General features: G+C 34.9%; 1 protein-coding gene across 6 annotated transcripts in view; it reads right to left on the minus strand.

Annotated features, from left to right (window-relative positions):
• The window catches only part of EML4 (EMAP like 4), a 142,076-nt gene that overhangs the window by 17,702 nt on the left and 99,095 nt on the right, over positions 1 to 25,279 (minus strand). For all 6 annotated transcript variants that reach the window (XM_081068775.1, XM_081068773.1, XM_081068774.1 and 3 more), the window contains 7 exons: positions 24,436 to 24,531; positions 20,144 to 20,278; positions 19,899 to 20,034; positions 12,892 to 13,043; positions 11,249 to 11,374; positions 11,032 to 11,163; positions 10,252 to 10,319 (listed from right to left, as the gene is read on the minus strand). In XM_081068775.1, the coding sequence (XP_080924901.1) occupies positions 10,252 to 10,319; positions 11,032 to 11,163; positions 11,249 to 11,374; positions 12,892 to 13,043; positions 19,899 to 20,034; positions 20,144 to 20,278; positions 24,436 to 24,531 (845 nt within the window). The remainder of the gene's footprint in view (positions 1 to 10,251; positions 10,320 to 11,031; positions 11,164 to 11,248; positions 11,375 to 12,891; positions 13,044 to 19,898; positions 20,035 to 20,143; positions 20,279 to 24,435; positions 24,532 to 25,279) is intronic.

Below are 25,279 nucleotides of genomic sequence, written 5' to 3' on the forward strand. Positions count from 1 at the left end.
CGGGTTCTTGAAGATTACACTAGAGTTGGGGAAAAGGACATGAGCCAAGTGCAGCAAAGAACAATTAAGTGTCCAACTTAGTGATGGTGACTTTGTATACATAGTATAGGAACTCTCAAAAGGAAAATGAATGGTAACAGATACAGGAAAACCTTTAGAAAAGATGCAGGGTATGGGGTTGAGCCAAACACTGAGGAAAACCCGCATAGCAATTGAGGTAGGAGTGAAAGCTGCACAGCTACGGAGGAGGGAAGGAGCATGCATTGGCAGTGTGAGGGTGGAAGGGAAAAGCAGAGGGCCATTCATTTGGTGTGATTTCAAAGGAATCAGCAGGGGGCACTCTACCTCTCCCACATCCCCAACACTTGTACATGGAAACTAAATTCATTGAGAGTTTTTCATGAAAAGTCAAAATATACAAACATCTTGAGAGTAAAACAATGACTTAAATCCAACTACATAATAAATGACTTATCAGACCTTTTTCTAAGAGAAATTGAATGAAGGGATGGTGTTTCAGAAGAGCATGGTGAGATGTGGGGTACCAAGAAAAGACTGGGAGCTAAGCATGAACGACTAAGGACTGGTAAGTGAGAGGAGGCAGACTATAGCCCGCATACATAGCTGGTTGGAGGAGTTTAGAGTTGGGCACTGCTGGCTTACATCAGGCACTAAAAAGTATCTGTAGAATGAATAAATGAACTTAATATAAAATAAGTCTTGAATATGACAGAATCCAAATTTTAGCAAGAATTACTTAATAGTGCAGTTTACAGGAAAAAAATAGGTTGGAGAGAATGTGAGAAGACTAGAAAAATAAAAATCACTATCGTAATCTCACATAACTGGATGAGACAAGAATAGCAAGTTTTTTCAACTACTCAGATGGGAAAAATTCCACCACTAAAATAAGCCAGTAACAAATCACAATGACAGTTCTTTTAATATTGAAATTAACTACGTAACTAATATCTGGAAAAAAGACCATTTTTCTTTCAGATTAAAAGAAATACTCTTTAGGAGAGGAAAGGGCTTTAAAGAATTTTTTAAAAATGGAATGTTTAGATATGTTTCACATGCCTTATTCAAGGTAGATGACAGACTAATAAAAGATCCCACTCTCTACCTCTGTCAAGGAAATCCCTCTCTGATTAAACACGTTCATGAATGAATTTTAGTAACTTGTGAGCTATGGGTTGAAACTTCTAGGTAGCTAACCTAATTCATAAATTCTGTTTTCTTCTCAGATAAAGAAAATAGCTTCTATTTGTGAATACTTGAGTTTAAAAGCAGGAAACTGGCACTCTGAAATCTATGCTGTGTGTATATTGATCATTTTCATTTCAAAAGGTACATAAGACACATACTTTATTGCAAGTAGACAGTACCTAGAGATTGCAGGTTTCTTTTGAGAATGTAATTTTTAAAACAATTTTTATGCCTATCACTGTGAAACTCCTCTGAGCCAAGAAATGCCAAAGCTGATGCCAAGTGAACTGACCTTTCACAGTAAGGAAACAAAGTATTTCAATTCAGACTGAACTGCATGCACCTAAAGAACAATGAGATACAGCATCACTCGGCAGGTGAAGGTTTCAAATTTTTAATGAGTTCATGGGAACTTTACCATGCCTTTTTAGGCATTTAAAAATTATCAATTTTTATTCTGGAGAGGTCCCAACTGAAACTGTTTTAAGACTGTTTCCAAGTCAGTTTAATCTTCCCAGGAAAACTGCAAACAATTTTATCTTTTTGGAAACTCCCTTAAAAAGTACTAAGAAAAAACCCAGAATGTCTGTTGGTATAACATGTAGAAAGCTAAAACCGAGTCACTTACTGGGTAGAGGTGGCAGCTATAAAAAACAAAACAAAACAAAAAACCCAAACCCTGTCTACTTTTTCTGTTTAATTACATATCACAGATTAATGCTTCTACTTTTGGTAATTTTTAGTAATAATTCAATACTTGTTATTAAAAAAACTTTGTTATTAAAAGTAAATAACTTCCATATGGACCCCCAGCAATAATTTTAAAGCCTGCACTCTTCACTGCATGGATTTTGTTCTATCTTCCCAAAAGATTTCTGGGCTTAAGACCTCTGTCCCTAACAAAGATATACAGAGAGCAGCAAATCCTCAACAAAGATAATTTTCTAGAAGTAAACATTTAAGATTCCACTGTGTTAAATGTATTCTTATTTTAGTCTAGGGTATATACACTGAAACCAAGCTTCTGCTTTAAGGTAATCTGGAATCATTATGGGGCTCTATATGGCTGGCCTAAAGGACTTAATGGATCTATCTAAATACAACTGCTCAGTATTAGAGATGGGAAATCTTTGGTCATATATTTAAACTAATCTAATCTGTGAGTCAGATACCAAAATGTAGTACTATCATTTACCCTGATGACTTTTTAAAAAGACACTGTATTGATTTCTTTAGTGGCAAAAAAAGAATCAAAGATTTTAGAGCTGAAAAGTATCCTAAATGAACTGATCTCTTCATAACACGAGTTAAAAAATACTCATCATAATGTAAAGTATCCTCTAGGTGGCAGGTTTGTAACTTTCACCCCTTTCTGCTTCTTTATGATCTTCTACTTACAAGAATAGGAATGTGGCTTTTATAATCAGAAAAACGTAAAGTCAAAAAAAGGGAAGAAAAGACCATTTCAACCCTCTTGTTCTACAAATAAGAACACAGAAATTCTATGATGTCATAACACCTGACCAGTCGTCAACGAACTAGTTAGTGGCAGACCCAGGATGGACACACCAGGGAAGGGAGTGAGCCCACGGAAAGTGCTTTCTCTCTGTCTTTGAGATACAGTAACATTTAGGGACTCAGAGAAGAGTCAGTAAAGGAGAATAGGAGTTTATAATTTAACTGGGGAGAAAGACTGAGTTAATAAAGTGGTAAATAGTTCAAAGTAATATGAATTGTACAAGTAGTAAGGATTATGAAGTTTCAGGCAGGCATACTCACTGAGGATGTGGGTGACTTACCGTGTTTCCCCGAAAATAAGACCCAGCTGGACAATCAGCTCTAATGCATCTTTTGGAGCAAAAATTAATTTAAAACCGAGTCTTATTTTATTATAATATGATATGATATGATACCGGGTCTTGTATTAATGTTTGCTCCAAAAGACACATTAGAACTGATTGTCTGGCTGGGTCTTATTTTCAGAGAAACATGGTAGGATTTCATCACATCATATGTGGCAAGGATACCGGTACGTGGGGCATAAATAAGTGAGGAGGAGTAGAAATAAAGTACGAAAGGGCTGGAGGGTATACAAAGGACAACTTGACCATTCTGGCTTGAGTGGTGAAGGAAACATTTTTTAAATCTTTAATGGGCTTTAAAAAGCTAGGCTAACAAGTTTGGATTCTACGGTTTTGGTATCAAGAAGTCTTTAGAAAAGTTCTTGTCCTGAATTCAGTTTCCTATATTTGCAAGGCCATCCTCCCTCTTGCTTGATATGAGCTCCTTCCTCTTCACTGCCTCTGCAAGGTCCAAGAAGTCCTTCAGGGAGGACTGATCCCACCCCCTCCCAAGTGTTCTCTGACCACTCAGGCTCACAGTGCTTTCTCTGTGGATCTCCAAGTATTAGTGTCCGTTTATTCAAGTAATACTAAATTACTCATATGGTAGCTTTTTTTTTTGGCAGATATATATATTTTTATTACTTTCAGGTGTATAAAACAATGTAATAGTTAGACATTTATACCCTCACAAAGTGATAACCCTTTTCCCCCAATCTATTACCCCTCTGACATCATATATAACTGTTATAATTCTATATGACTCTATTCCCTATGCTGTATTTCATATCCCGTGACTATATATCTATCAAATTATAGTTGACATTAAGCATTATTCAGCTTCAGGTGTACAGCACAGTGGTCAGGCATACTCATATGATATCTTTTTATGGTAGGGACCATGTCTCGTATTTCTTTCTGCCACTCATTGCATCTAGTGCAGTGCTATACAAGTTGCAAGAGCTCAATAAGCATTTGAAGACTGACTCAGAACTGGAGAACTCAGGGAGATTCATGCTGATAGAGGTCAAAGACACTGGACCCTGGGGAATGAGCTGAGGAGTACCCATGGGCCAAGTTAAGGAACACCAAATTACAGAGGGAAAAAGCTATTCTCTTCTAATTAGAAGTTTTCTCTTTTAATTACATCAAACAAAATCTCAGCTCGTGCTAATATATCTTTGCTATCTCCGTTTGAGCAGGAGCATTTCTTATGCGCAGAACCTTTATAGTCAACAATAGGACCTGGCTAGGATTTGGTAACAGTACTTTAGTTACAGTCACCATCAGCACTGACGAGTAGAACTGGAGTAAGTGTAGGGTTCTGTGATTCCACGTCAAAAACCAAGTGCAATTCTTTACTACCCATTTGTCAGGCTCATTTTCCTGGCTCGCTTCCTTGTCAAAGCTGTCGCTCTATCTTAGGGATAAGAAACTTTGGGGTCTTCTCTGAAGTCACCTCTCAGTCCGCCCACTCCCTTTTCATCCCTCTCTATACATTACATATAACTATATTAAACATTATATATAATATGTTCTGTATACTGACTCAGTTCTGTGGATTCCTTTCTTTGAAACAATTTCCAACTTTACCCTTGCTTTTTATTCTCCCTCTCTTCAAGTCTATTGATTTCTCTAAATCTGGGTGTCTCACCTCTATTTAGCAGCCTATAAAATAACTGTAGCAAAAACTCCTTTAAATACCAAACATTGGTTCAGAAATAGAACGAGGTCCAACCAAGACCAGAGTAAAGTTCTGTGTGAACTGCCTGGGGAGTTCTGTCTGAGCCGATGCAGACGTGACGCCCTGATGGGATGGTAAATGTGTCTGTGGTTTCCCTGGGGTCCAGCGGTGGCATAAAGATGAAATGCCTTCTGAGGAACCGGTTTCAAAACACAGGAAGGGGAAGGATGATTAACTGGGGTCTGGGACAAATCAAGCAGAACGTATTTTTACCAATAATTCAGAGATTATAAACTTTCAAGTTCATAATGGCTCAGGTTACCATGTATTGTGAGTTTTATGAAGAACTTCAAATCCTATCGAGAAACACAAATTTTAAAAAATAAGAGATTATATTTGAAAATCATGTGTAGTACGCTGGTTCAATAAATGTAATATTTTGGTAACTAATGATTAACAATTACTAGTATACGAGTATACTAATTTTATCCATTTGTATGCTTTAAATGTTCATTTCAGTTTAGGAGATATCACCCTTATTAAAGTCCTAAGTGCCAGTACTTCCCGGTAACAAAACCGGACAAGGCATCAAAACATAACTACAGACCTATATCTCTTACGAATACAGATGCAGAAACCTTCACCAAAATACTAACAAACTGAATCCAGCAACATATAAACAGAATTATACACCATAACCAAGTAGGATTTTTCTCAGGAATATAAGGTTGATTTCACAACTGAAAATAAATTAATGTAATACTCCATATTAATAAAGGATAAAAACCACGCTATCTCAATAGATCAGAAAAGGCATTTGACAAAATCCAACATCCTTTCAAGATTAAAAATTCTCAATAAACTAAGAATGGAAGGTAAATTCTTCAACATGACTAAGGGCATCTGAAAAACCCACAAATAAAATATTTAATGGTGAAAGACTGATGCTTTCCTGCTAAGATAGAGAACAAGATAAGGATGACCACTCTTGCCACTTCTATTAGTGTTAGGTTCTAGTTAGGACAAGTAGGCAAGAAAAAGCAGTCAGATTGGAAAGGAAGAAAACTATCTTTATTTGCAGATTATATGATCTTATATGTAGAAAACCTAAGGAATCCACTAAAAAAAACTATTAGAACTAAGAAACGAGTTTAGTCAAGTTGCAAGACACAAGATTAATATACAAAAAGCCGTTGTATTTATATACACCAGCAATGAATATTCTGAAAATGAAATTGAAAAAAACCATTTCATTTAAAGTAACGTGAAGAGAATGAAGCACTTAGATATAAATTTAATAAACGTGCAAATTTGTACCCTAAAAACTAAAAATACTTTTGAAAAAAGCTGAAGACCGAAATAAATGGAAAAAAAATCAGAAGATTTTAAAAATAAATTGGAAGACTTAATATTGTTAAGATGGTGACATTCTCCCAAATTGATCTATGAAGGGAAAACAATTCCTATCAAAATGCTAGCTGGCTTCTTTGTAGAAACTGACAAGCTGATCTTAAAATTCGTGTGGAAATTCAAAAGAGTCTAAATAGCCAAAACAACCTTGAAAAAGAACAAAGTTGGAGGACTCACATTTCCTGATTTCAAAACTTACTGTAAAGCTACAATAATCAACCCTGGTACTGGCATAAGGATGGACATATAGATCATGGACTAGAATTGAGAGTCCAGATAGAAACCCATACATTTATGGTCAACTGATTTTTGACAAAGGTGTCAATAACCATTCAATGGGGTGAAAGAACAGTCTTTTCAATAAATAGTGCTGTAACAACTGCATGTCCATAATACAAAAGAATGAAGTTTGATGTCTATATTACATCATATACAAAGATTAACTCAAGATGAATCAGAGACCTAAAGAGCTAAAACTATAAAAATTTATAAGAAAACATCTGAGTAAATCCTCATGACCAAGAAACAAAAGAATAAATTGATTAATGAAACTTTAAATCTTCTGTGCCACAAATGTTACTCCCATCAAGAAAGTGAAAAGAACCCTTGGAATGAGAGAAACTACCTGCAAATCATATATCTATCTGATAAGGTACTGTATCCAGAATATACAAAGAGTTCTTAGAACTCAACAATCAAGACAAATAAACCAATTCAAAGATGGGCACAGGATTTGAACAGACATTTTTCTAAAGAGGCCAACAGCACATGAAAGAAATACACTAGCCACCCGAAAAATGCAAATCGAAACCACAATATAAAAGCACTTCACACCCACTAGGATGGCTATAATTGAAATATAGACAATGACAAGTTCTGGTGAAGATGTGGAAAGACTGGAACCCTCATATACTTTGCTGGTGGAATTGTAAAACAGTGCAGCTATAGTGGAAAACAATTTAGTAGTTCCTCAAAATATTAGACATAGAGTTATCACATGATCCAACAACTCTACTCCTTGGTATATACCCAAAAGAAGTGAAAACATATGTCTACACAAAAACTTGTGTATGAATGTTCATAGCAGTATTATTCATAGTAGCCAAAAAGTGGAAATAACTCAAATATCCATCAACTGATCAACAAAATATCCATACAGTAAAATATTGTTTGGCCACAAAAAGAAATTAAAGACTTATATATTCTGTACAACATGGATGAATCTTGAAAACATGTTAAGTGAACAAGCTAGTTACAAAAGACCACATGTTGTATGATTCTATTTATATGAAATGTCCAGAATAGGCAACCCTACAGAAACAGAAAGTGCATCAGTTGCCTATGGCTAGGAGAAAGTGGGTGAGGGTAATGAGGAGAGACTGATAATGAGTATAGGGTTTCTTTTGGGCTAATGAAAATGTTCAGAAATTAGTTTGTGATGACGGTTGCACGACCCTCTTGAATTGTGTATTTTAAATGGATGAATTGTATGGTAATATGAATTATATCTCAATAAAGCTATTGAAAAGAATCCTTACTATGTGAGGATTAGCATGTTAAGCAAGTACTATGTCCACTTAGGTTTATGCATTTAATTCTTTTCTCTTAGAAATTATATTAATAATACACTCTTTTAAAATTATAATTTTATCGCTTTGATAATTTATCCACACATGTGCTTGACTATAAGAAGCAGGAGATTTCCAGATATGGACATGAGACATCTTTAAACATTTTGCTAGTCACCTTTTCTGGATCACGCACAACTGGACATGTGTTACTTCATACTAAAACAAAAATGTCTTGCCCTAAGTGTGACTTTTTTTCATGCTTAGGGTCAGTGATAATAATCTGAGTGGCTAAACCAGGTTATTCTCAGTTTTAGACAGTATAGCCAGGTACTCAAAACCCCGTGAAAGAAATAAAAATGAGGAGTTCTCTAAGAATCAATAATCTAACCAGATGTGAAACCAAAGACAGTAGTTATGTATGGAATGTACTCCAATAACTACATCTCCCCTATATTCTAAATTATCCCCATCTCCACAGCAGCAAGGACTGCCAGCACTTTTTATTTAGTTGTCACATCCCTCATTTATAAGGTGTCTTTTACTCATAACTCCCAGAGGAAGCAAGTGGATTACAACTGGCTTAAATCACTTGAGTGACTTTTCATTTTAAGCTTGTTAATGACTTCACAGCTGCATAAATGTTACAAAGTAATTTCAGTGAGTTTAAATCACATCAATTTTTCCTCAAAAATTGGGGCTCTATATGTAGAGCTTCTCCATCCATCCAATCAAGTGGTTTGTCTTAATGATTCAAATCCCTTGAGTCCTTACACTCCATTCAGTGTTTAATTCCTTCATATATACAGTAAATCCTTTTAATATACGTAGGCCAGTGATTTAACCTTGAAAGATAAACTTTTTTTTACAACATTTCTAAATAATGCTATAAACACCATAAACACATCTCAAAGAGTACTGGTAAAGCAGTGGAAAGAGACAAGCTTTGGAACCATATAGAACCTGAGTTCAAATCCAAGCTCAATTACAAGTGACTGAAACTCTATGGGTCTTGATTTCATGTCTGTGTAACAGATAAATTAATATTCTGTTGAGCTCTTTTGAAGATTTAAAGTAACATATAAAAAGAATTTAGTATAAGGCCTGTCATAAGATACTGTAAATGTAGCTCCTATTTCACTGACTTTAGCATTTGTTATATCTGTTCAGCTGTTCAAAAACTAGATCTGAAGCAAACTCCTTTGTGGTTTTCTGAAAACCAGTTCAATACTATAGCTCAGGTTGTTTCTTATGTGCTTAAGACTAATTTTGGGAGTAAAATAATTTCTTACAAAGTGACCTGCCATACACTTGTCTATTCAGTCCAAGTCTAAATAATAATCTAATACTGACAGGTAGTTTGGGGAAATCGAAGATAAGTAAAGCATCTATATTTGCAAGTTATTCCCAACTACTCCCCAAGTAGCCTAATTCTAAAATTCAGTTATTTAGAACCACTAAAATAGCATCCCTAGTTACATATCCACGTTTCCATGTTTATCTTTACTTTAAAGACCTGTTTTTCCATGATTCTGAAAGATTTTGTAGCACTATATATGAGAAAGAATTTGACTTTCCAAGGCGTTAATCTGTATCCAATTGCCATAGGGAAAAACTTGACATAAAAAAACTCTAAGTGACTAAATTTAGTTAGAATTAAATGAACTGGCTGATTTGAAATATTTGTCATATAAACAAAAATATTTATATAAGTGTGTCCACAATAGTTTCACTTCATTAGAAATCTGCATTTCACATTTTCTATGAATTTAACTTTTAGAAACTGACTTCATATTTTTCCTCTGCCGCTTTACGAAAGAAATTAAGTTATTTGTGATGAGGGCTACTTATTAGCAGAGGCAATAAAAAGGACTCAATTATTTAAAATATACAGATAATAAATGTTACTTAATAACCTTGAAAAGGTACTGTACAAGGTCTGCAAAGACAAGTAATAACAATTTCAGGAAGTATACCTTCATTATCTATCTGTGTGGCATTCAAAGGCCGGATGACAAAATCTATTGCACAAACAATTTATAAAAAGTTCAACTTGGTTATTTCAGCTTCAATTTCCTTCCCTAAAAGATGAGAGACATTTTCTGATACCACAGAAACTACCACAGAGGAGAGCTAAGTCTCCGGAAAGGTCACTTTCTCAATGAAGCCTACCCTGACTACCTTGTTTATCATTTAGCAACTGTACCCCTTCCCAATCCCTCCTCCTATACTCACTTCCCCCCGCCACTATGGCTCTTACTATTTTCTAATTAGTTATAATGTTTATGTTTTATTCTACCTCCACCCCGACACACAGGACAGGGAGTCTTATTTTGCACTCTGATGTAGCCTGAATGCCACCAGTGTCCAACAAATGGCAGATGCTCAATAATTACCAATGACTGAACGAGTATATGTAACAGATAAGAGCAACAAACACTTAAAAGATTAATCCTCCAGATCAGACTGAGAACATTTCTGAACAACAGTTAAACACCCCACCACTTTACTTAGCTCACATTTCCCTTGGAGACCCTACCTGCCTGAGTGCGTTCCTATGGCCACCACTGTGCCACTTGGATGAAAATCTGCACAGTGTCCTGGTTCCTAGAAGAGAGACAGACAGCTGTTGGGGAGTACATGAGAAAAGTCTCCCTAGATCTATGGGAATAGTAGCAAAAACATTTGAAAATAACCTGTTTCATATAAATATGGAATTATAATCAACTTCATTGTAGCCAATGGGAAATGCCACATGGATATGAGAGGAAAAAGAATTTCAGAGCAGGAGGGATATGCTGGCAGAGTGGTGAGGGTAAAGGACCACCAGCGTGTGGTAGGCAGTGGAATAATAATGAGGGTAGTAACGATGAACATTTGTCCAGTCATCTGGAGTCTGCAAAGAATGTGTATGCACCTTTTGGGCTAGAAAAGGTGAATGTTTGGGTGGGGTAGGGAGAAAACACAGTAGGAGACCAACTCAAAAAGAAGACAGTTGAGTCTGTTAGTGAGCAGCACTTACTGAATCCAACTGCAGCACCACCAGGACACCCAAACATTTCCATAACAATGCTCCACGACAATGTGAAATTTTTTGATTTTTACTACTGAAACTGACAGAAAAATTGAGCTTTGGCACTGCTTAATTTGCTTCTTCGAAATGGGTTCATGCTATACTTTGAGACTAAACACTCTCTCTGCCCTTTACTGAACACTTTGTTTTAACCAATGCTGAGTCCTTTTTCCTTTGCTAGTTCCCAACTGCTAGTCTTGGGGAGTTGCTGTGGGGGAGATTATAATTACATTTTGCTTTACTCACATCTACGAGCCTGGTCCATTCCAGCCTGTGTTCCACTGAGTTCCACATGCACACCTGTCTGTCCTGAGCACAAGTCAAGAGCAAATCTTTGAAGGGATGAGTGGCAAGACCCCAAAGTTCATCTGTATGACCCTGAAAATGAAATACACCTATTGTTGTAAGAAACAAAGGGTGTCATCAAAAACGCTCAGTTAATGGTTAAAATCATACAGCTTACCTGTACTTCTATTTGGAAGCCATCATTAAATGTTCCCCGTAAAATAAAGTTTCGTGATGTGCCTACTAAAAACTGATCTGCTTTTCCTTCTGCTACAGCTCTGATGGTTCCATACTGATCAGGAACCTAAAAAAAATAAATTTGTAATGTCACCATCCACACACTAACGTACATTAATTACTACCCAAAGACTGCATTTATAGCTGAAAGCAATTATGGGGTAATAAATGCCAGAATTCCAAATTCGAAAGTAATATGGTAATCTTATGCTAATAGTAACTCATTTATTCAGACAATTACATTTTATTTCACAGAAGTTATATTATTATCAACACTCTTTGCTTCAGTCATTTAAAATTTATATTTTATATGATTTCAAGAGTTAAAGTTTAGGAGTGAAGAGGAGTAAGTTCAATTGGATTACATGAAGAATATGGTCTGGTTTCAGTTGTTTTATTTTGGTAAGTCATTTGGCCTAAGACAAATGTCTTTATGTGTTACATAATGATAATTATAATACATGCCCTACCTACTCTTCATTGTTATAAGGATCATTGTGCTAAGGATCAAAATATAAGCAACAGTACATGTGAGATTTCTCTGTAAACTAAAAGGCAATATATTGTAAAGTGTTATAACTCATTAACCCGACTCATTGGGAGATCAATCTCATTTAATACACTACATGGTATAATCTCAGTGAATGTTATATTAAGACAATAAGCTCAAAGAATGACTTTTTCTGAAATAATGTAATTCTTTCCTTTTTATGAAGTTGGATCCAAAATTACTCCTAAAAGCACAAAGAATTGAATTCTAAAAGTAATCCAAAATTTATGTTAGAAATGGAAGAGAGGATGAACTAGATAGTATAGCTTTGACTACAAAGGGTATGAGTTATCTGTGCAGAAGAGAAATAGTATGAACTCAAGGTGGAGATAAAGCAATTCTTTTTTATCTATCTTCTTAGAAATAAAACCCAAGAGCAGTACTATGAGGATACTCTTTTTCAGAGAAGATTTTGTTTAGAAAGCATGTTATATATAGAAAATACTAAGCATAAGTTCAAAATTGAAGTCACCAAAAAAACAGAAGCTATATTAAACTCTGAGATTTGCCCTTTCTTTGGGAATTATTGATCTAAAGTACTATTCTTAACCATTTAACTTCCTGACGCTTCTATTCAATTACCGCATTTTCACTGAGCACATAATACCTGTCAGGTTTTATGGATACTCTTGGTCCACATCATGAAGCAGACACATGCATAGATAATTAGTGATTACCATTAAGTCCACTGTTGAAAAGATTATTTTTAAGTTTTAAAAATTAAACTGGTTATTTTATATACCTTGGAATAGGATATTGTATTTGATGAACGTTTGTTGAATTTTAAGTTTGCATGGTTATGTTTTGGATCACTAAAAATCATCTCAAATATAAACAAGCAAGTTAATTATTTTATCCAACCTTTTTTTTTATTCTTTCAAATTATTTTGTTTAATGAATGCTTTTTTTTTTTCCAGGGAATGAAATGACAAGGATGTGCACCAATTTCCCAGAAAAGTGTAAGTTATCTTAATGTGGGACAAGACATGAGTTTAGAGGATTTACTATTTAAAAATTTTTATTTCCATCCTTACCTCAATCTCTCTTTCAGGATTCAGATCATGATCCCACAGAATTATTTTTCTGTCTTTTCCTCCTCCAGTTAATAACATCCCATTTCTCATCTGACAAAGTGTAAACACACTGCCATCATGAGCTTTGATTTGTTTGCTGATCTGATAAACACCTAACATAATGAGGGAAAAAATAAAAATACTAGTGATAACATTTTCCATCAGATTTCAGTGGATTTCTGGAAGAAAAATTTAGAACTACAGATGATCCTTCACGTATGATGGTGTTACATCCTGATAAACCCACTGTCAGTTGAAAATATTGTAAGTTGAAACACATTTAACATACCTAACCTACCGAACATTATAGCTTAGCCTAGCCGGTTTCTACTGAATACGTATCGCTTCTGTACCACCGTCAAGTTGGAAAACTGTAAGTCAAACCATAGTAAGTTGGGGACCATAATCAAAAGTTCCTATGATGTAACAATCAAACACCTATTTTCAGCAAGTCTAATGCAAGGCAGATAGTGAAGTTTAATATAATCTTTTGTGTTTATGTCAATATTTAGTTACTCTGAAAATATTTCAAAATACAGCCTTACAAAAAGGTAAGCTAAAGTAGTGATAATTCCATAGACAACAGAGGGTACTCAGAACTTTACTGTCTCTTATAATCCTCTTATATAGTAGTTAGGGTAGTATTTTTTAATTTTAGAACTGAGGAAACAGAGGTATAGCAGTAGCTTTACCAATCCCACATAGTTAGTGACAAAGCTGTGACTAGGATTCACGTCTCTTCATTCAGTGTTCCCTTAAATTCAAAAAAGCCTTCATCTCCTGCTGAGGTTAATAATCATAATATTTAACATTTAGCAACCACTGTTAATCTGCCCTGCCAAGGAGTACTCCCTTTATTTGCTCAGATACCAGGGACTGGGAAAGGCACTGGGGCAGAAGTGGGCACTGGAGGCTTGGAGCAGTGGCTTTTGACCAACCAGAGAAGTACTTCAAAAACTGGTAAAGCTGTACCAATGTTATGGCTGAAGGACAGCCCAACTTTCTGGTATGGTTATAGCACTTTACATGTAGCCAGGGAGGGACAAAGCAGGTATACCAAAAATATTTTAAGTCAAGTCCATCTGAAGTTTAAAACACACACACATACTCTCTCTCTCTGTCTCTCTCAGATCCCCTTTTTTAAAGGTGATGATAAGATTTTAACACTGAAACTTTTTTTTTTTTATAATCATGATCATTACTCAGAAATGCTTTTTATCTGGCTAGTGAGGCTGACAGAGTAAGGCTTTTTGGAAGATAATTATCTCAGCCAAATTAGTTACCAGGTTAAAAATGGGAAGATAGAGCCTTGTTTAAATATGGCCAAAGTAAGTCAATAAACAAATGTTAGATCCTTTGGAAAAATTTTAAAAATTACAAATTTAAAAATTATTCAGCAAAAAGAACAAGACAAACAAACGAGAAACAAAAACTCATAGACACAGACAATAATTTAGTGGTTACCAGAGGGTAAGGGGGTGGGGGGAGGGTGATGAGGGTAAGGGGGATCAAATATATGGTGATGGAAGGAGAACTGACTCTGGGTGGTGAACACACAATGGGATTTATAGATGATGTAATACAGAATTGTACACCTGAAATCTATGTAAATTTACTAACAATTGTCACCCCAATAAAATTAATTAAAAAAAAAGAAAAGAAAAAAAAATTATTCAGGGGGGAAATGGGTAAAGGTGGCCAAAAGGTACAAACTTCCAGTATAAGGTAAATAAGTCCTGGAAATTTAATGCACAGCATGGTGACTATAGTTAACAATACTGTAACGCGTATTTGAAAGTTGCTAAGATAGCAGATCTTAAAAGTTCTCATCACAGAATAAAATTTTAACGATGTGAGGTGATAGACGTTGACTAGTGCTCATCGTTTGGCCATATGTATACATGTATCAAATCACTGTTGTATACCTTAAACTTATACAATGTTATATGTCAATTATAACTCAATAAACATGGGGAAAATGTTCATTTCATAAAATAGTTCACCAACTGACAAATGTATAAACAAAATATGGTATACTACGGCATATTCTTCAGCCATAAAAAGGAACGAAGTACTGACACATGCTACAACATGGACGAACCTTGAAAACATCAAGGTTCAAGTGAAAAAAGCCTGCCACAAAACAACACTTACTATGACTCCATTTATATGAAATGTCCAAAATAGGCACATCCATAGAGACCAAAAGTAGACAAATGGTTGTTAGGGGTTGAGGGGAGGGAGGAATGGGAAGCATTAGCAGTTGCTAATGGGCACAGTGTTTCTTTTGGGGCGATGAAATGTTCTGAAGTTAAACAGCAGTGATGGTTGTACAACTCTGGGAGTATATTTAAAAATCACTGAATTGTACATTTTAAAAGGGTGAATTTTATGGTATATAAATTATATCTCAATAAAGCTGTTATTAAGATTAAGAGTGTTCATTTTTACTCATCTTTCTATTTGAGATGCCATATTTTAAAAATTAAAATTTGTAGGGCTTTGGTATCCTAAAAAAAAAAAAATATGCTACAGCAGACTAAATATTACTCAGTGTGAGGGTGCTAGTATACAAATACTTAATAGATGGTATATCTGGCAGAGAGAGGAAGGAAAGGGTTTGCCTGATGTGGAGAAGAGCTTGCCCGATTCAGCAGAGCTGAAAGCAGAACTCCAACAAATTTGCTTTATTAAGGTCAACTGCTTCTGCTCACATCAACATTCATCACTTAAAAATACTTTAAACACTGAGCAATACAATTATGTCCAGTAGGACAGCCAGCCAATTATCTATCATGGCTCTGGTGTGACCAAGACAGAAAGGACATATGAGAGATGTGAATTTTCAGAGAATATTGTTGGCATTATTTGAGCATTAAAAAACAACAACAAAAAAACACCAAAAAGCAAAGGGCTTATTTTCTCATGCATGGTTAAATTAACAGTCATACGAAAGTACCATGGCACCATGTAAGAAATCACAAAAAGCAGAGGTGTGGAGGTTCATAAATCTCCACCGGAAATTAGGAAAATGAAATCTAGTTCTTCTATTTTTAACTCAGATTCTATACTTTAAAACATGACAAAAACCTTGTTAAACACTTAAGATCTTCCTGGAATGATGGGAGATTAGAAAATAGAGAATAAAACAGAAGAATAAAGCCTTCATCAAGAATAAAAACTCTACGCAGTGATCAGTTCTGTGAGATTCCCACTCTCCACCCTCTACCCCAGGAAAGTTATTTCCTAAGGAGGATCTAATATTTAGCTAAAACATATCTGTGCTTCAAATTTAAACAAACTAACAAAGCTTCCTTTAGACAGTATTTACTTATTAAATAAATTTATAGTCAAAGATTTCTTTCTCATGGGCCTGTATTTCTAACATTCTAATTTAAGCCAAATGTTTGAAACACTTGCCAAGAAAAATAATTATCCTTGAATTTAAAAACCTATTGTACATCCAGGTATAATCACCACCACTGCTATCCAAGCTTAACTGCAAATTCTCCCTTTCTTCTGATCTCTAACAGAAACAAAGTTTCCATAAAAAGCAAGTTTACCTTGACTGCCAAATAAAGATGTCCTTTGGAGGGCTTTGTGTGCCTATTTAACTATAGAATCCAAATCCAGGGAGACTATGAAATTCATGTTATATAGTCTTAGCAACTGGGCAAATGGGCTCATGTTTGGAGGGCAGGTAAAATGGTGGAATTTCTTAGTCCCTTTAAAGGAACTTAGATTAAAAATAATGAACATTTTAATGGTGTTCTAGATATAATCAACTTCCTTTCCTCACTTAAAAATTGTGAATTATTTCATACAAGAAAAATTTTATATTTCATATATGCAGGAAACAAATACCCTGTACCCCAGAAAAAAACAGATAATACTGAAACAACCTAAGTGGTCCACTGACAGAGAAATGAATGAAGAGAATGTTGGGTGTGTGTGTGTGTGTGTGTGTGTGTGTGTGTTAAAAAAGAAGTAAATTCTGCCATTTGCAACAACATGGATAGTCCTTGAGGACATTACACTAAGTGAAATAGGTTAGAGAAAGATAAACACTGTATGATCTTACTTAAATGTTCATTTAAAAAAAAAGAACAGAACAGATTGGTGGTTGTCAGAGGTGGGAGTGGCAGAAAGGGGTGAAGGTGATAAAAAGGCATATAACTTCCAGTTACAAGATAAGTTCTGGGGATGCAATGCACAGCATGGTGATTACAGTTAACAATACTCTATTACATATTTGAAAGTTGCTGAGAGTAGATCTTAAAAGTTCTCATCACCAGGTGACTGGTTGGTTAGAGCGTGGTGCTCTTAACAACAAGGTTGCTGGTTCGATCACCGCATGGGCCACTGTGAGCTGCACCCTCCTTAAAAATATAAATTAGAACAACAACAACAACAACAACAACAACAAAAAACCTCTCTTTAACAAAAAAGTTCTCATCACAAGAAAAAAAACTGAGGTGATGGATGTTAACTAAATTTACTGTGGTAATCATTTTGCAATATATATCAAATCATATCATATGCCTTAAATTATATATTATATGTCAATTATAGCTCAAAAAACTGGAAAAAAAGAAAAAAAATACTAATCACTTTGAAGATTCCCGTGAGCTTACATTTAGGGTATCGAAGCAAGAAGAAAAATATGCAGGAGAGCTTATGAGGCATAAAATACAGTTGGCTTGTCTCCTACTTACTATAGTAGGTATAGTAAGGTTTACCTATGAAATTATGCTTTTGCCACCCAAAAATGTCACTTTATCAGACATGATACCACGGCATACTCAAATTGTAGCTCAGACTGCCACGGGTACAGAAATATCATAGTAGGGATATGCAAACAGGTTCAATCTGTTGAAAGTTTGGGCAAGAATTTAAAAATGGAAACTGAGCATCTGCTCTGATCTGGGCTTAACACTTATTTCACTGTACTCACCAAATCCTTCCCAGCCATACTTATAGAACGGAAAACCCCAAATAGAAAGGAAGAAACAAAATTCTTAGCAAGTTTGCCTGTAATGGGGTCAGTCATGTAGCAGAGCACAACACAGGCCATTTCATGTGCCCAGTTTACAAGATTAGATTTCCTGTTTCCTGTGTGTGCACATGCAGATTTTCTTTGCACAAGTTTTTCAGACAAAAGCCAAAATAAAAAACAGCCTCTGAACTTTTCGCTGCCTCTGCCACCGTAACACACATTCAGCTAATTGAAGGGTACATTTATACTCAAACTCTACTTGTGCCAACAATTTAAGTCACAATTTTGATGTATAATGCTGTTTTCTGGCATTTCTGATACTGAACAAATGTGCCCAGAAAAAAGAAAAGAGAGATAAGTGGGAAAGGTAGTTGATAAACACTATTGTTCTAAATTTCTTTTTTTCTTAAGAATCCTCATCCTTCTCATCCTTCCCATATATGAAGTTTGAACCTAAACTGAAGGAAAGAGGCTAAGAATGCATGACAATGCCTGGGTCAGTGATTGTACAATTTAAGGATTTTGTTAACTTCTAAATTTGTCTAATTCAATTCAACTACAAAACTTAGAAATTTAGGTGAATGGATATGGAAAACACTAACGTAGTGAGTGTATCTCCTAAAAAAATAACAGTATAAAAATCATCACAACCATGGGGGGTGGGGGGAGGGAGATAAGGGTATGGGGGATCAAATATATGGTGATGGAAGGAGAACTGACTCTGGCTGGTGAACACACAATGGGATTTATAGATGATGTAATACAAAATTGTACAAAATTTCATTAACAATTGTCACCCGAATAAATAAAAAAAAATCATCACAATCCTAAGACATCTACAACGCTATACTCAAATTCTGTATTTCAGTGAAAACAGTGCTTTAATCAGTACCACCTGACTTCTACACTGACACTCAAAGGTAGGATTAAAGTCATTTCCTTAATAAATGTTTAACAAATAATTTTAAAAAGCTAGTACCAAATGCCAGACATTGTGTTAGTCCTGGGAAAGTTTATCAGGGAAGAGAGACATGTAAATTTCGTCTTTCCTTCTGAGCATGGGAACAAGGGTTCCCTTATTCATTAAGTCACATGTGATTTCCAAAGCCTGATGCAGAGACTCCGGAGAGACAGGGTAGGGGATGTTCCTTTCTCTCTCTCTCCCCCTTCCTCCTCACCCCATCTTGTTAACTTGTTCTGTTTTTATTTTTTAATATCTCATTTCTATCATCCTTGCAGGCTCTTTTCTAGTCATCTAACTATGGGATAAAGGATCCTTGGCCTCACAGCTCTTCTCTCTTCCATGGTGAGCTCAACTAGGTTTAAGGATTCAGAAAATCTGTATCTTTTATCCCTACATAAATTTTCAATGGCTTAGTATACATTAAACTGTTAAGAGGAATTACAAAACACTATTATTTTTTAAAATCATATTTCCTTCAAATTGGCTAGCTATCACTTGTTTCTGTTACCACTTTCACATGACAAATTTATTCACACTACCCTGAATGCCCAACGTTCATAGCCATCTTTCTGCTTTTGCTTGCACTGTTTCCCTAAACTGGGACCAAGGTTCCCTATCTTGTGTAGTCCTGTACATACATTATGGCTTACCTTAAATACCATTTCTTCTGTGAAGGCTTCAAAAACTCAGAAGATCAGAATGATTTTTCTCTTAATCTTTATGCTTTTTAAATTAACATATATCTATACCATCTCTTTCTAATTATTTTGTATTGACCTCCTAGAAAGTTGCGTAGAATCAAATGTAGGTTACATATGCTTAATAAATAACTGGGTAAGTAATTTAATTTAAAAAAATCATTATGAAGAACCTTAAAACCATTAGGTATGCTAGTAGCTCTCATAGTGTTTCACTGCAGTTCTGTCTCCTGGTCTGGGTAAGAGACGGGACGGCAATACCAGTACGTGCAAATTAGAAAGGAATGACTCGAACAGGAGAATACTGTACCTTTGGGTCCTTTCCCAGGTGTGGGTTCTACAGTAGTTTTGCTCCATATAAGTGTGACTCCACCTGAGTCTCCAGTAAGAACATCCCCATTCCCCAAAAATGCTAAACACTGCACAAATTTTGGTTTTTCATATTTCTACAAAGAAACAATGAGAAGTTTTAGCTTTCCCTTTGGCATGACGACTTTATGCTTACTCAACAATTAAACAATTAAGGTTTTATAATGAACTTAGTCTGATCCTTACCCCAAAAATTCCCTGTTTTCTTGTTAGTGAATTGCCACTCCAGGTCCAGAAAAAAATATGAGATTTACCACATGTTATTATGATATTTGCATCGGTTGGATGGAACTCCACAGCCAAAACAACTTCATTTGTTGTCTGTGGAAAAAGAAACAAAGCTTTAAATGAATGTATATCCTTATCTCCATCAAGTACCAATTACGAATACTGATAATCAAACACAGGATAAAATTTTTAGAAAATGCTTTTTCTTCCAAGACCTATTTTCTTGAAAAATTTTAATAACTTTTTATAATAATATTTGATGTCTTTACACTGTTATATGTTTTATGCTATTTATATATAATAACGCTGCACTAGAAAGACATTTTAGATTATTTTAATTTCTTGCACAGTCAGGGAAAAGAACACTAAAACTATCACATGCAAGAACAAAGTACATTTGTCTTAAATGTACTGCCATTTTGACTTTAAAAAAGTCTTAGCTTTGTTTTTACTATTATTATTGACCACTCATTCATTTAAGAAAATATTACTGATTTAGAGATTCAGCCTCAGGCTAAAACCTTAAAAAGTAGACACAAAATGGTCACTACTGACTCATATAGAAATAAAAACAAAGAGCTTTTATGCTATTTCCTAAAAAAAAACTTAAAAAAGACAGAAGTTAAGACTAGAGTGAAAAAAGGGGAGGAAAACAGGCATGAGAGTCACAAAGGAATTACAAGTAGTCTTTTACTGAAATTACTGAAGTGATGATGTTTTTAAAAACAGTGTATTTCAGTATGTTCAGTAAATAATTTAATTCTTACTAAATTGGTATTTTAGTAAAAGCATCTACTTAAACTTAGTAGTGAGGTGAAATCTACATGCTTGTAAAGCTGTTTATTGTTAGCTGCTGTTCACCTGCAGGGTGATCTTTAATGTTTTTTAACTTAGCGAAGAACTTCATATGTATGGAAGTATTTCCGCACTGCAAACCAACATGGTAATCTTACGAACAAAGTGAGTTAAAGACAATACATTTTATATTCTTATAGTACTAATAAAATGACAATTGAAAAAACTGACCTAACTGAAAAAAACTTTACAATAGCTCCAATATTTCTGCAAATTTTACATTTCTACTACTAACATTTGGGCACTGTGGCCTTGCATGGGCACATAAGTAAAAGCCAAACAATCTAGTCTGAATGCTTTTTCCCCTTATCGGGTTATATAATGAAGGAAAAGGGCAGTACCTCTTCTTGTTACAGAATTCTCCACAATGTTTAGTATGGAACTAAATATAACTAGCAGGTCAAAGTAAATTTTAAACATAATGTGTTAATAACACAGCAAAAATTAGTCATCTCTTTTCTAGGATGATGTTGCCTTTTAAAAACTGAATAGTCCTTCGTTCTCACTTAGACAAAATCAAAACTACTTGACAGTTGACTCTTACGTCAAACTGATTAATCAAAGGTTATAAAACTATACACAATCTTATGGTGCTAGTGATAAGATATTCAAGACATAAACTGATCTATGAAATTAAATCACTTTGGATAACAATGTAGCCTTATAAGATATTTTAACTTTTCATTGATGTGTATTATATGAAAAGAAAAGTCCACAAATCCTAAGTATGTAGCTTGATAAATTTTCACAAACTGAACACACCTCTGTACAGCATCTAGAGCAAAAAATAGAACATTATTAACATCCCAGAAACACCTCAGATCCCTTTTCTAGTCGCTATCCCCTCTCTCTGCTCAAGTAACCAGGATCCTAATTCATAGCACCAAAGATTAGCTTTGAATGTTTTATTTAAATGGAATCATATAGAATGTACTTCTTCATGTCTGGCTTAGTCTATCAACATTACATTTGTGAGATCCATTTCACGTTGGTGCATGTATTGTAATTTATTCATTCTAATTGTACAGTATTCCATTTTATGGAAAGAACACATAATTGATTTATTTATTCTCCTATTGATGGGTATTTGAGTAATTTCCTTTTTTGGGGGACTACCATTATTCTTCATTACGTGTCTTTTGGTCAACACATTTATATACTTCTGTTGGGTTTACACCTAGGAGTGAAACAGGATGGGTCAGAGGGTATGCATATGCATACATTCAACTTTAGTAGATAATGCCAAACCGTTTTCCAAAATGGCTGTACCAATTTATATGCCTAGCAGCAGTGTGTGAGAGTTCCAGTTATTTTACACCCTCAACCTTTGTATATTTGTCTTATTCTTACCTATTCGTATTTCCACAAATATTCAGCTTGTCAACTTCTATACCAATCATGCTGTGATTCTGACTATGATGAACACAGAGATCAATGTAATACTGTCTTCTATTTGTTTTTATTCCATATTACTCCATTTATTTAGGTCTTCTTTAATTTCTGCCAATAAGATTTTGAAGTTGCCTTCCTGAGTTTTAAACTTACATAAATTAAGTTATGTATCAACTCTCCAAATCCTTGTGACTTAAGCAAGAACAGAGCTCATCTACAGTTCTGAAAATACTCATCTACAGTTCTGAGACTATAAAGTCGACACACAAGGAGAAGCTATGAGAAAAGACAGAGAATCAGTGATTCCTGAGGCAAAATTCCCCTATGATCTTTTGCTTGCACTGGAAAGAATTCTAATACAGACATTTGGGACAGAGGTTAGAGAACTTGCTGGCTGACTGGGTGTGAGAAGCGAGGGACAAGGAGTCATGAAAGATGCCCACGTATCTAGCTTTGAAAACCAAGTGAAAATGGTGTTACTGTGTTTCCCTAAAAATAAGACCTAGCTGGACAATCATCTCTAATGTGTCTTTTGGAGCAAAAATTAATATAAGACCCGGTCTTATTTTACTATAATGTAAGACCGGGTATAATAAATATAACACAATATAATATAATACCAGGTTTATATTAATGTTTGCTCCAAAAGATGCATTAGAACTGACTGTCCAGCAAGGCCTTCTTTTAGGGGAAACATGGTACTCACTGAGAGTTGAAACTGGTTGGGGGCTAAGGAAGATGATTAGGACAGATTTGGGTATGTTGACCTTGACTTGCGGGAATGGGACTACAAATAAAGATGCCTAGCAGGCAAAAAGAAATGTAGGTTTAAATCTGTGAGACAGATCAGGACTGGAGTTAACTCATGTGGGACACAGCAGATAGTAACTAAGGCGACAGTAGAAGTACTATATGATATCAGTGGAGGACATGAGCTATAACTCTGAAGAATACCAACTTAAGGTCCTGGAAAGCAGATCAAGGAATGGCCAGTAGGAGGAAAGACATTGAGACGTCATCTGGCACCCTTTACTACGAAGGATCAAAATTCACATATTTCACTTCCGTATAACTTCCCTATGAATGATGGCTAAAAGACGATCTGTATCTTCATTGATGTTTTTTAAAGTTTGAGGTTTCCTGACATTTTACGTTCCTTTCAAGTACAATCAAATCTACTCTATTTGTTTCAAAAGATTAACTTAATCGAAAAGAAGTAACCTCTTTTCAACCAATAAGCTGAAAGCTTGAAGCTTATACAAAACAAAACTGCTGAGAGAGAGCAGAGCACACGCACACACAAGCAATTGAAGAGGAATGCGATGTTATTTAAGTGTACAGCAAACATGTCATAGGCTTTTTTTAGTCACCCTGTCATTTTGAATCCCTTTGAAAGCCTGTCAGAGGGAGTTCATTTCTGACCCACGTGAATGCAGTTGCAATGCTAACCTTACATTCTTCTCTTACAAGTTATAGCCTGATCCATCTCACACAGTGAGCAACACTGTTCTATAGGAACTATAAAATATGCTGTAGCATTTTATGTAACAATCCCACAAACATAATTGCGAGCAAAAAGCTTCTCATTACATATGCTTTTCAGTTATGTCAGCCATACTCCTTAGGCTGAATTTTTCTTTTAGATTTTTAAAACTTTAAAGATTGAATGAAATAATACATTTTCTTAAAGAAGTAGAAGCAGCCAAGTAGAGTATTCAGTCTTAATTTTGAGTTACACAGCCATCTACTTTGACATTTCAGTAGCACAATGTGTCTGAAATAACACTGAAATTGGTTGACATTGCTTGACTATTTTATCTTAAGAATGCCGTAAGAATGGTATTCTGGCATTCTTAATAAAAACGACAAATCAATAAATCTGAAGAATTTGGCCATTTGATGTGCTCTTGCAAATTAAGGATATGCAATATACTTGCAAGTATCTGTAAAACAAACAATGTATGCTAAAAGATAACGCTTAATTAAAAATTTTTTTTGTTTACCTTTATTTCTGCTGCTTTTAATTTTTTCTGCCAATCCCACACGGTAAGCATATGCTCATTGGAGTCATCAATAACACATAAATGAACACCTGAATCCTAAAAAAAAGTCAATTAAAGGCATTTTAAAAAAATCTCAGATAAGGCTGATTTTCTAAGAAATAACCATATTATTAAAACTGCCAATGTTAAGATAATCCCAAATCCTTTAAACAAATGGTTCCTTGAAATATAATGAACATACTACTAAGACTGTATTTTCTTCAGAAATATACTAAAGATTCTTTTAAGAAATATTTTCGATTTTTAATTTTTTCCCCTAGGTTGATTTCCATTTACCATCTTGCCGCTTCTATCATTCAAAGATAGCAGATAATTCATTTTGAGGATACTCTAGTCCCTTCTGCATCTTATACTTCTTTCTTGTATCTAAAGTATATTCCCTTGAGGGAGGTGTGAAATGTACATAAATTCATAACTTTGCACCTGACTAAATTTTGAGTTTGATGGAACAAGTTAAAATTGGTGGCTATTTTAAAGTTTGCCAATTTGTTTTCCATGATATACCTGGTTTATATTAATATGAATAAACAAGATAAATAAAAACAACTAAATTCCTATTTTTCCAAAATTATTTTCATTCACATAATTTAAATCTCCCAGTTTAAGAAAGAAAACTGTGGATATTTAAAAATTGTTTTTGTTTTTTCCTCTAGTAGCATTTGCAGTACATGCCTTACATGTCTATTGAATAAAGAAATACTGTGGTGAAGAGGGGAGGTACTGAGGAAGGACAGAGCTTACTGTACTCTCTTCTCTTTTTCCTTTAGCCTGTATTGTAATGATT

This window comes from Rhinolophus hipposideros (assembly GCF_964194185.1).
Source record: "Rhinolophus hipposideros genome assembly, chromosome: 12".
NCBI lineage: Eukaryota > Metazoa > Chordata > Mammalia > Chiroptera > Rhinolophidae > Rhinolophus > Rhinolophus hipposideros.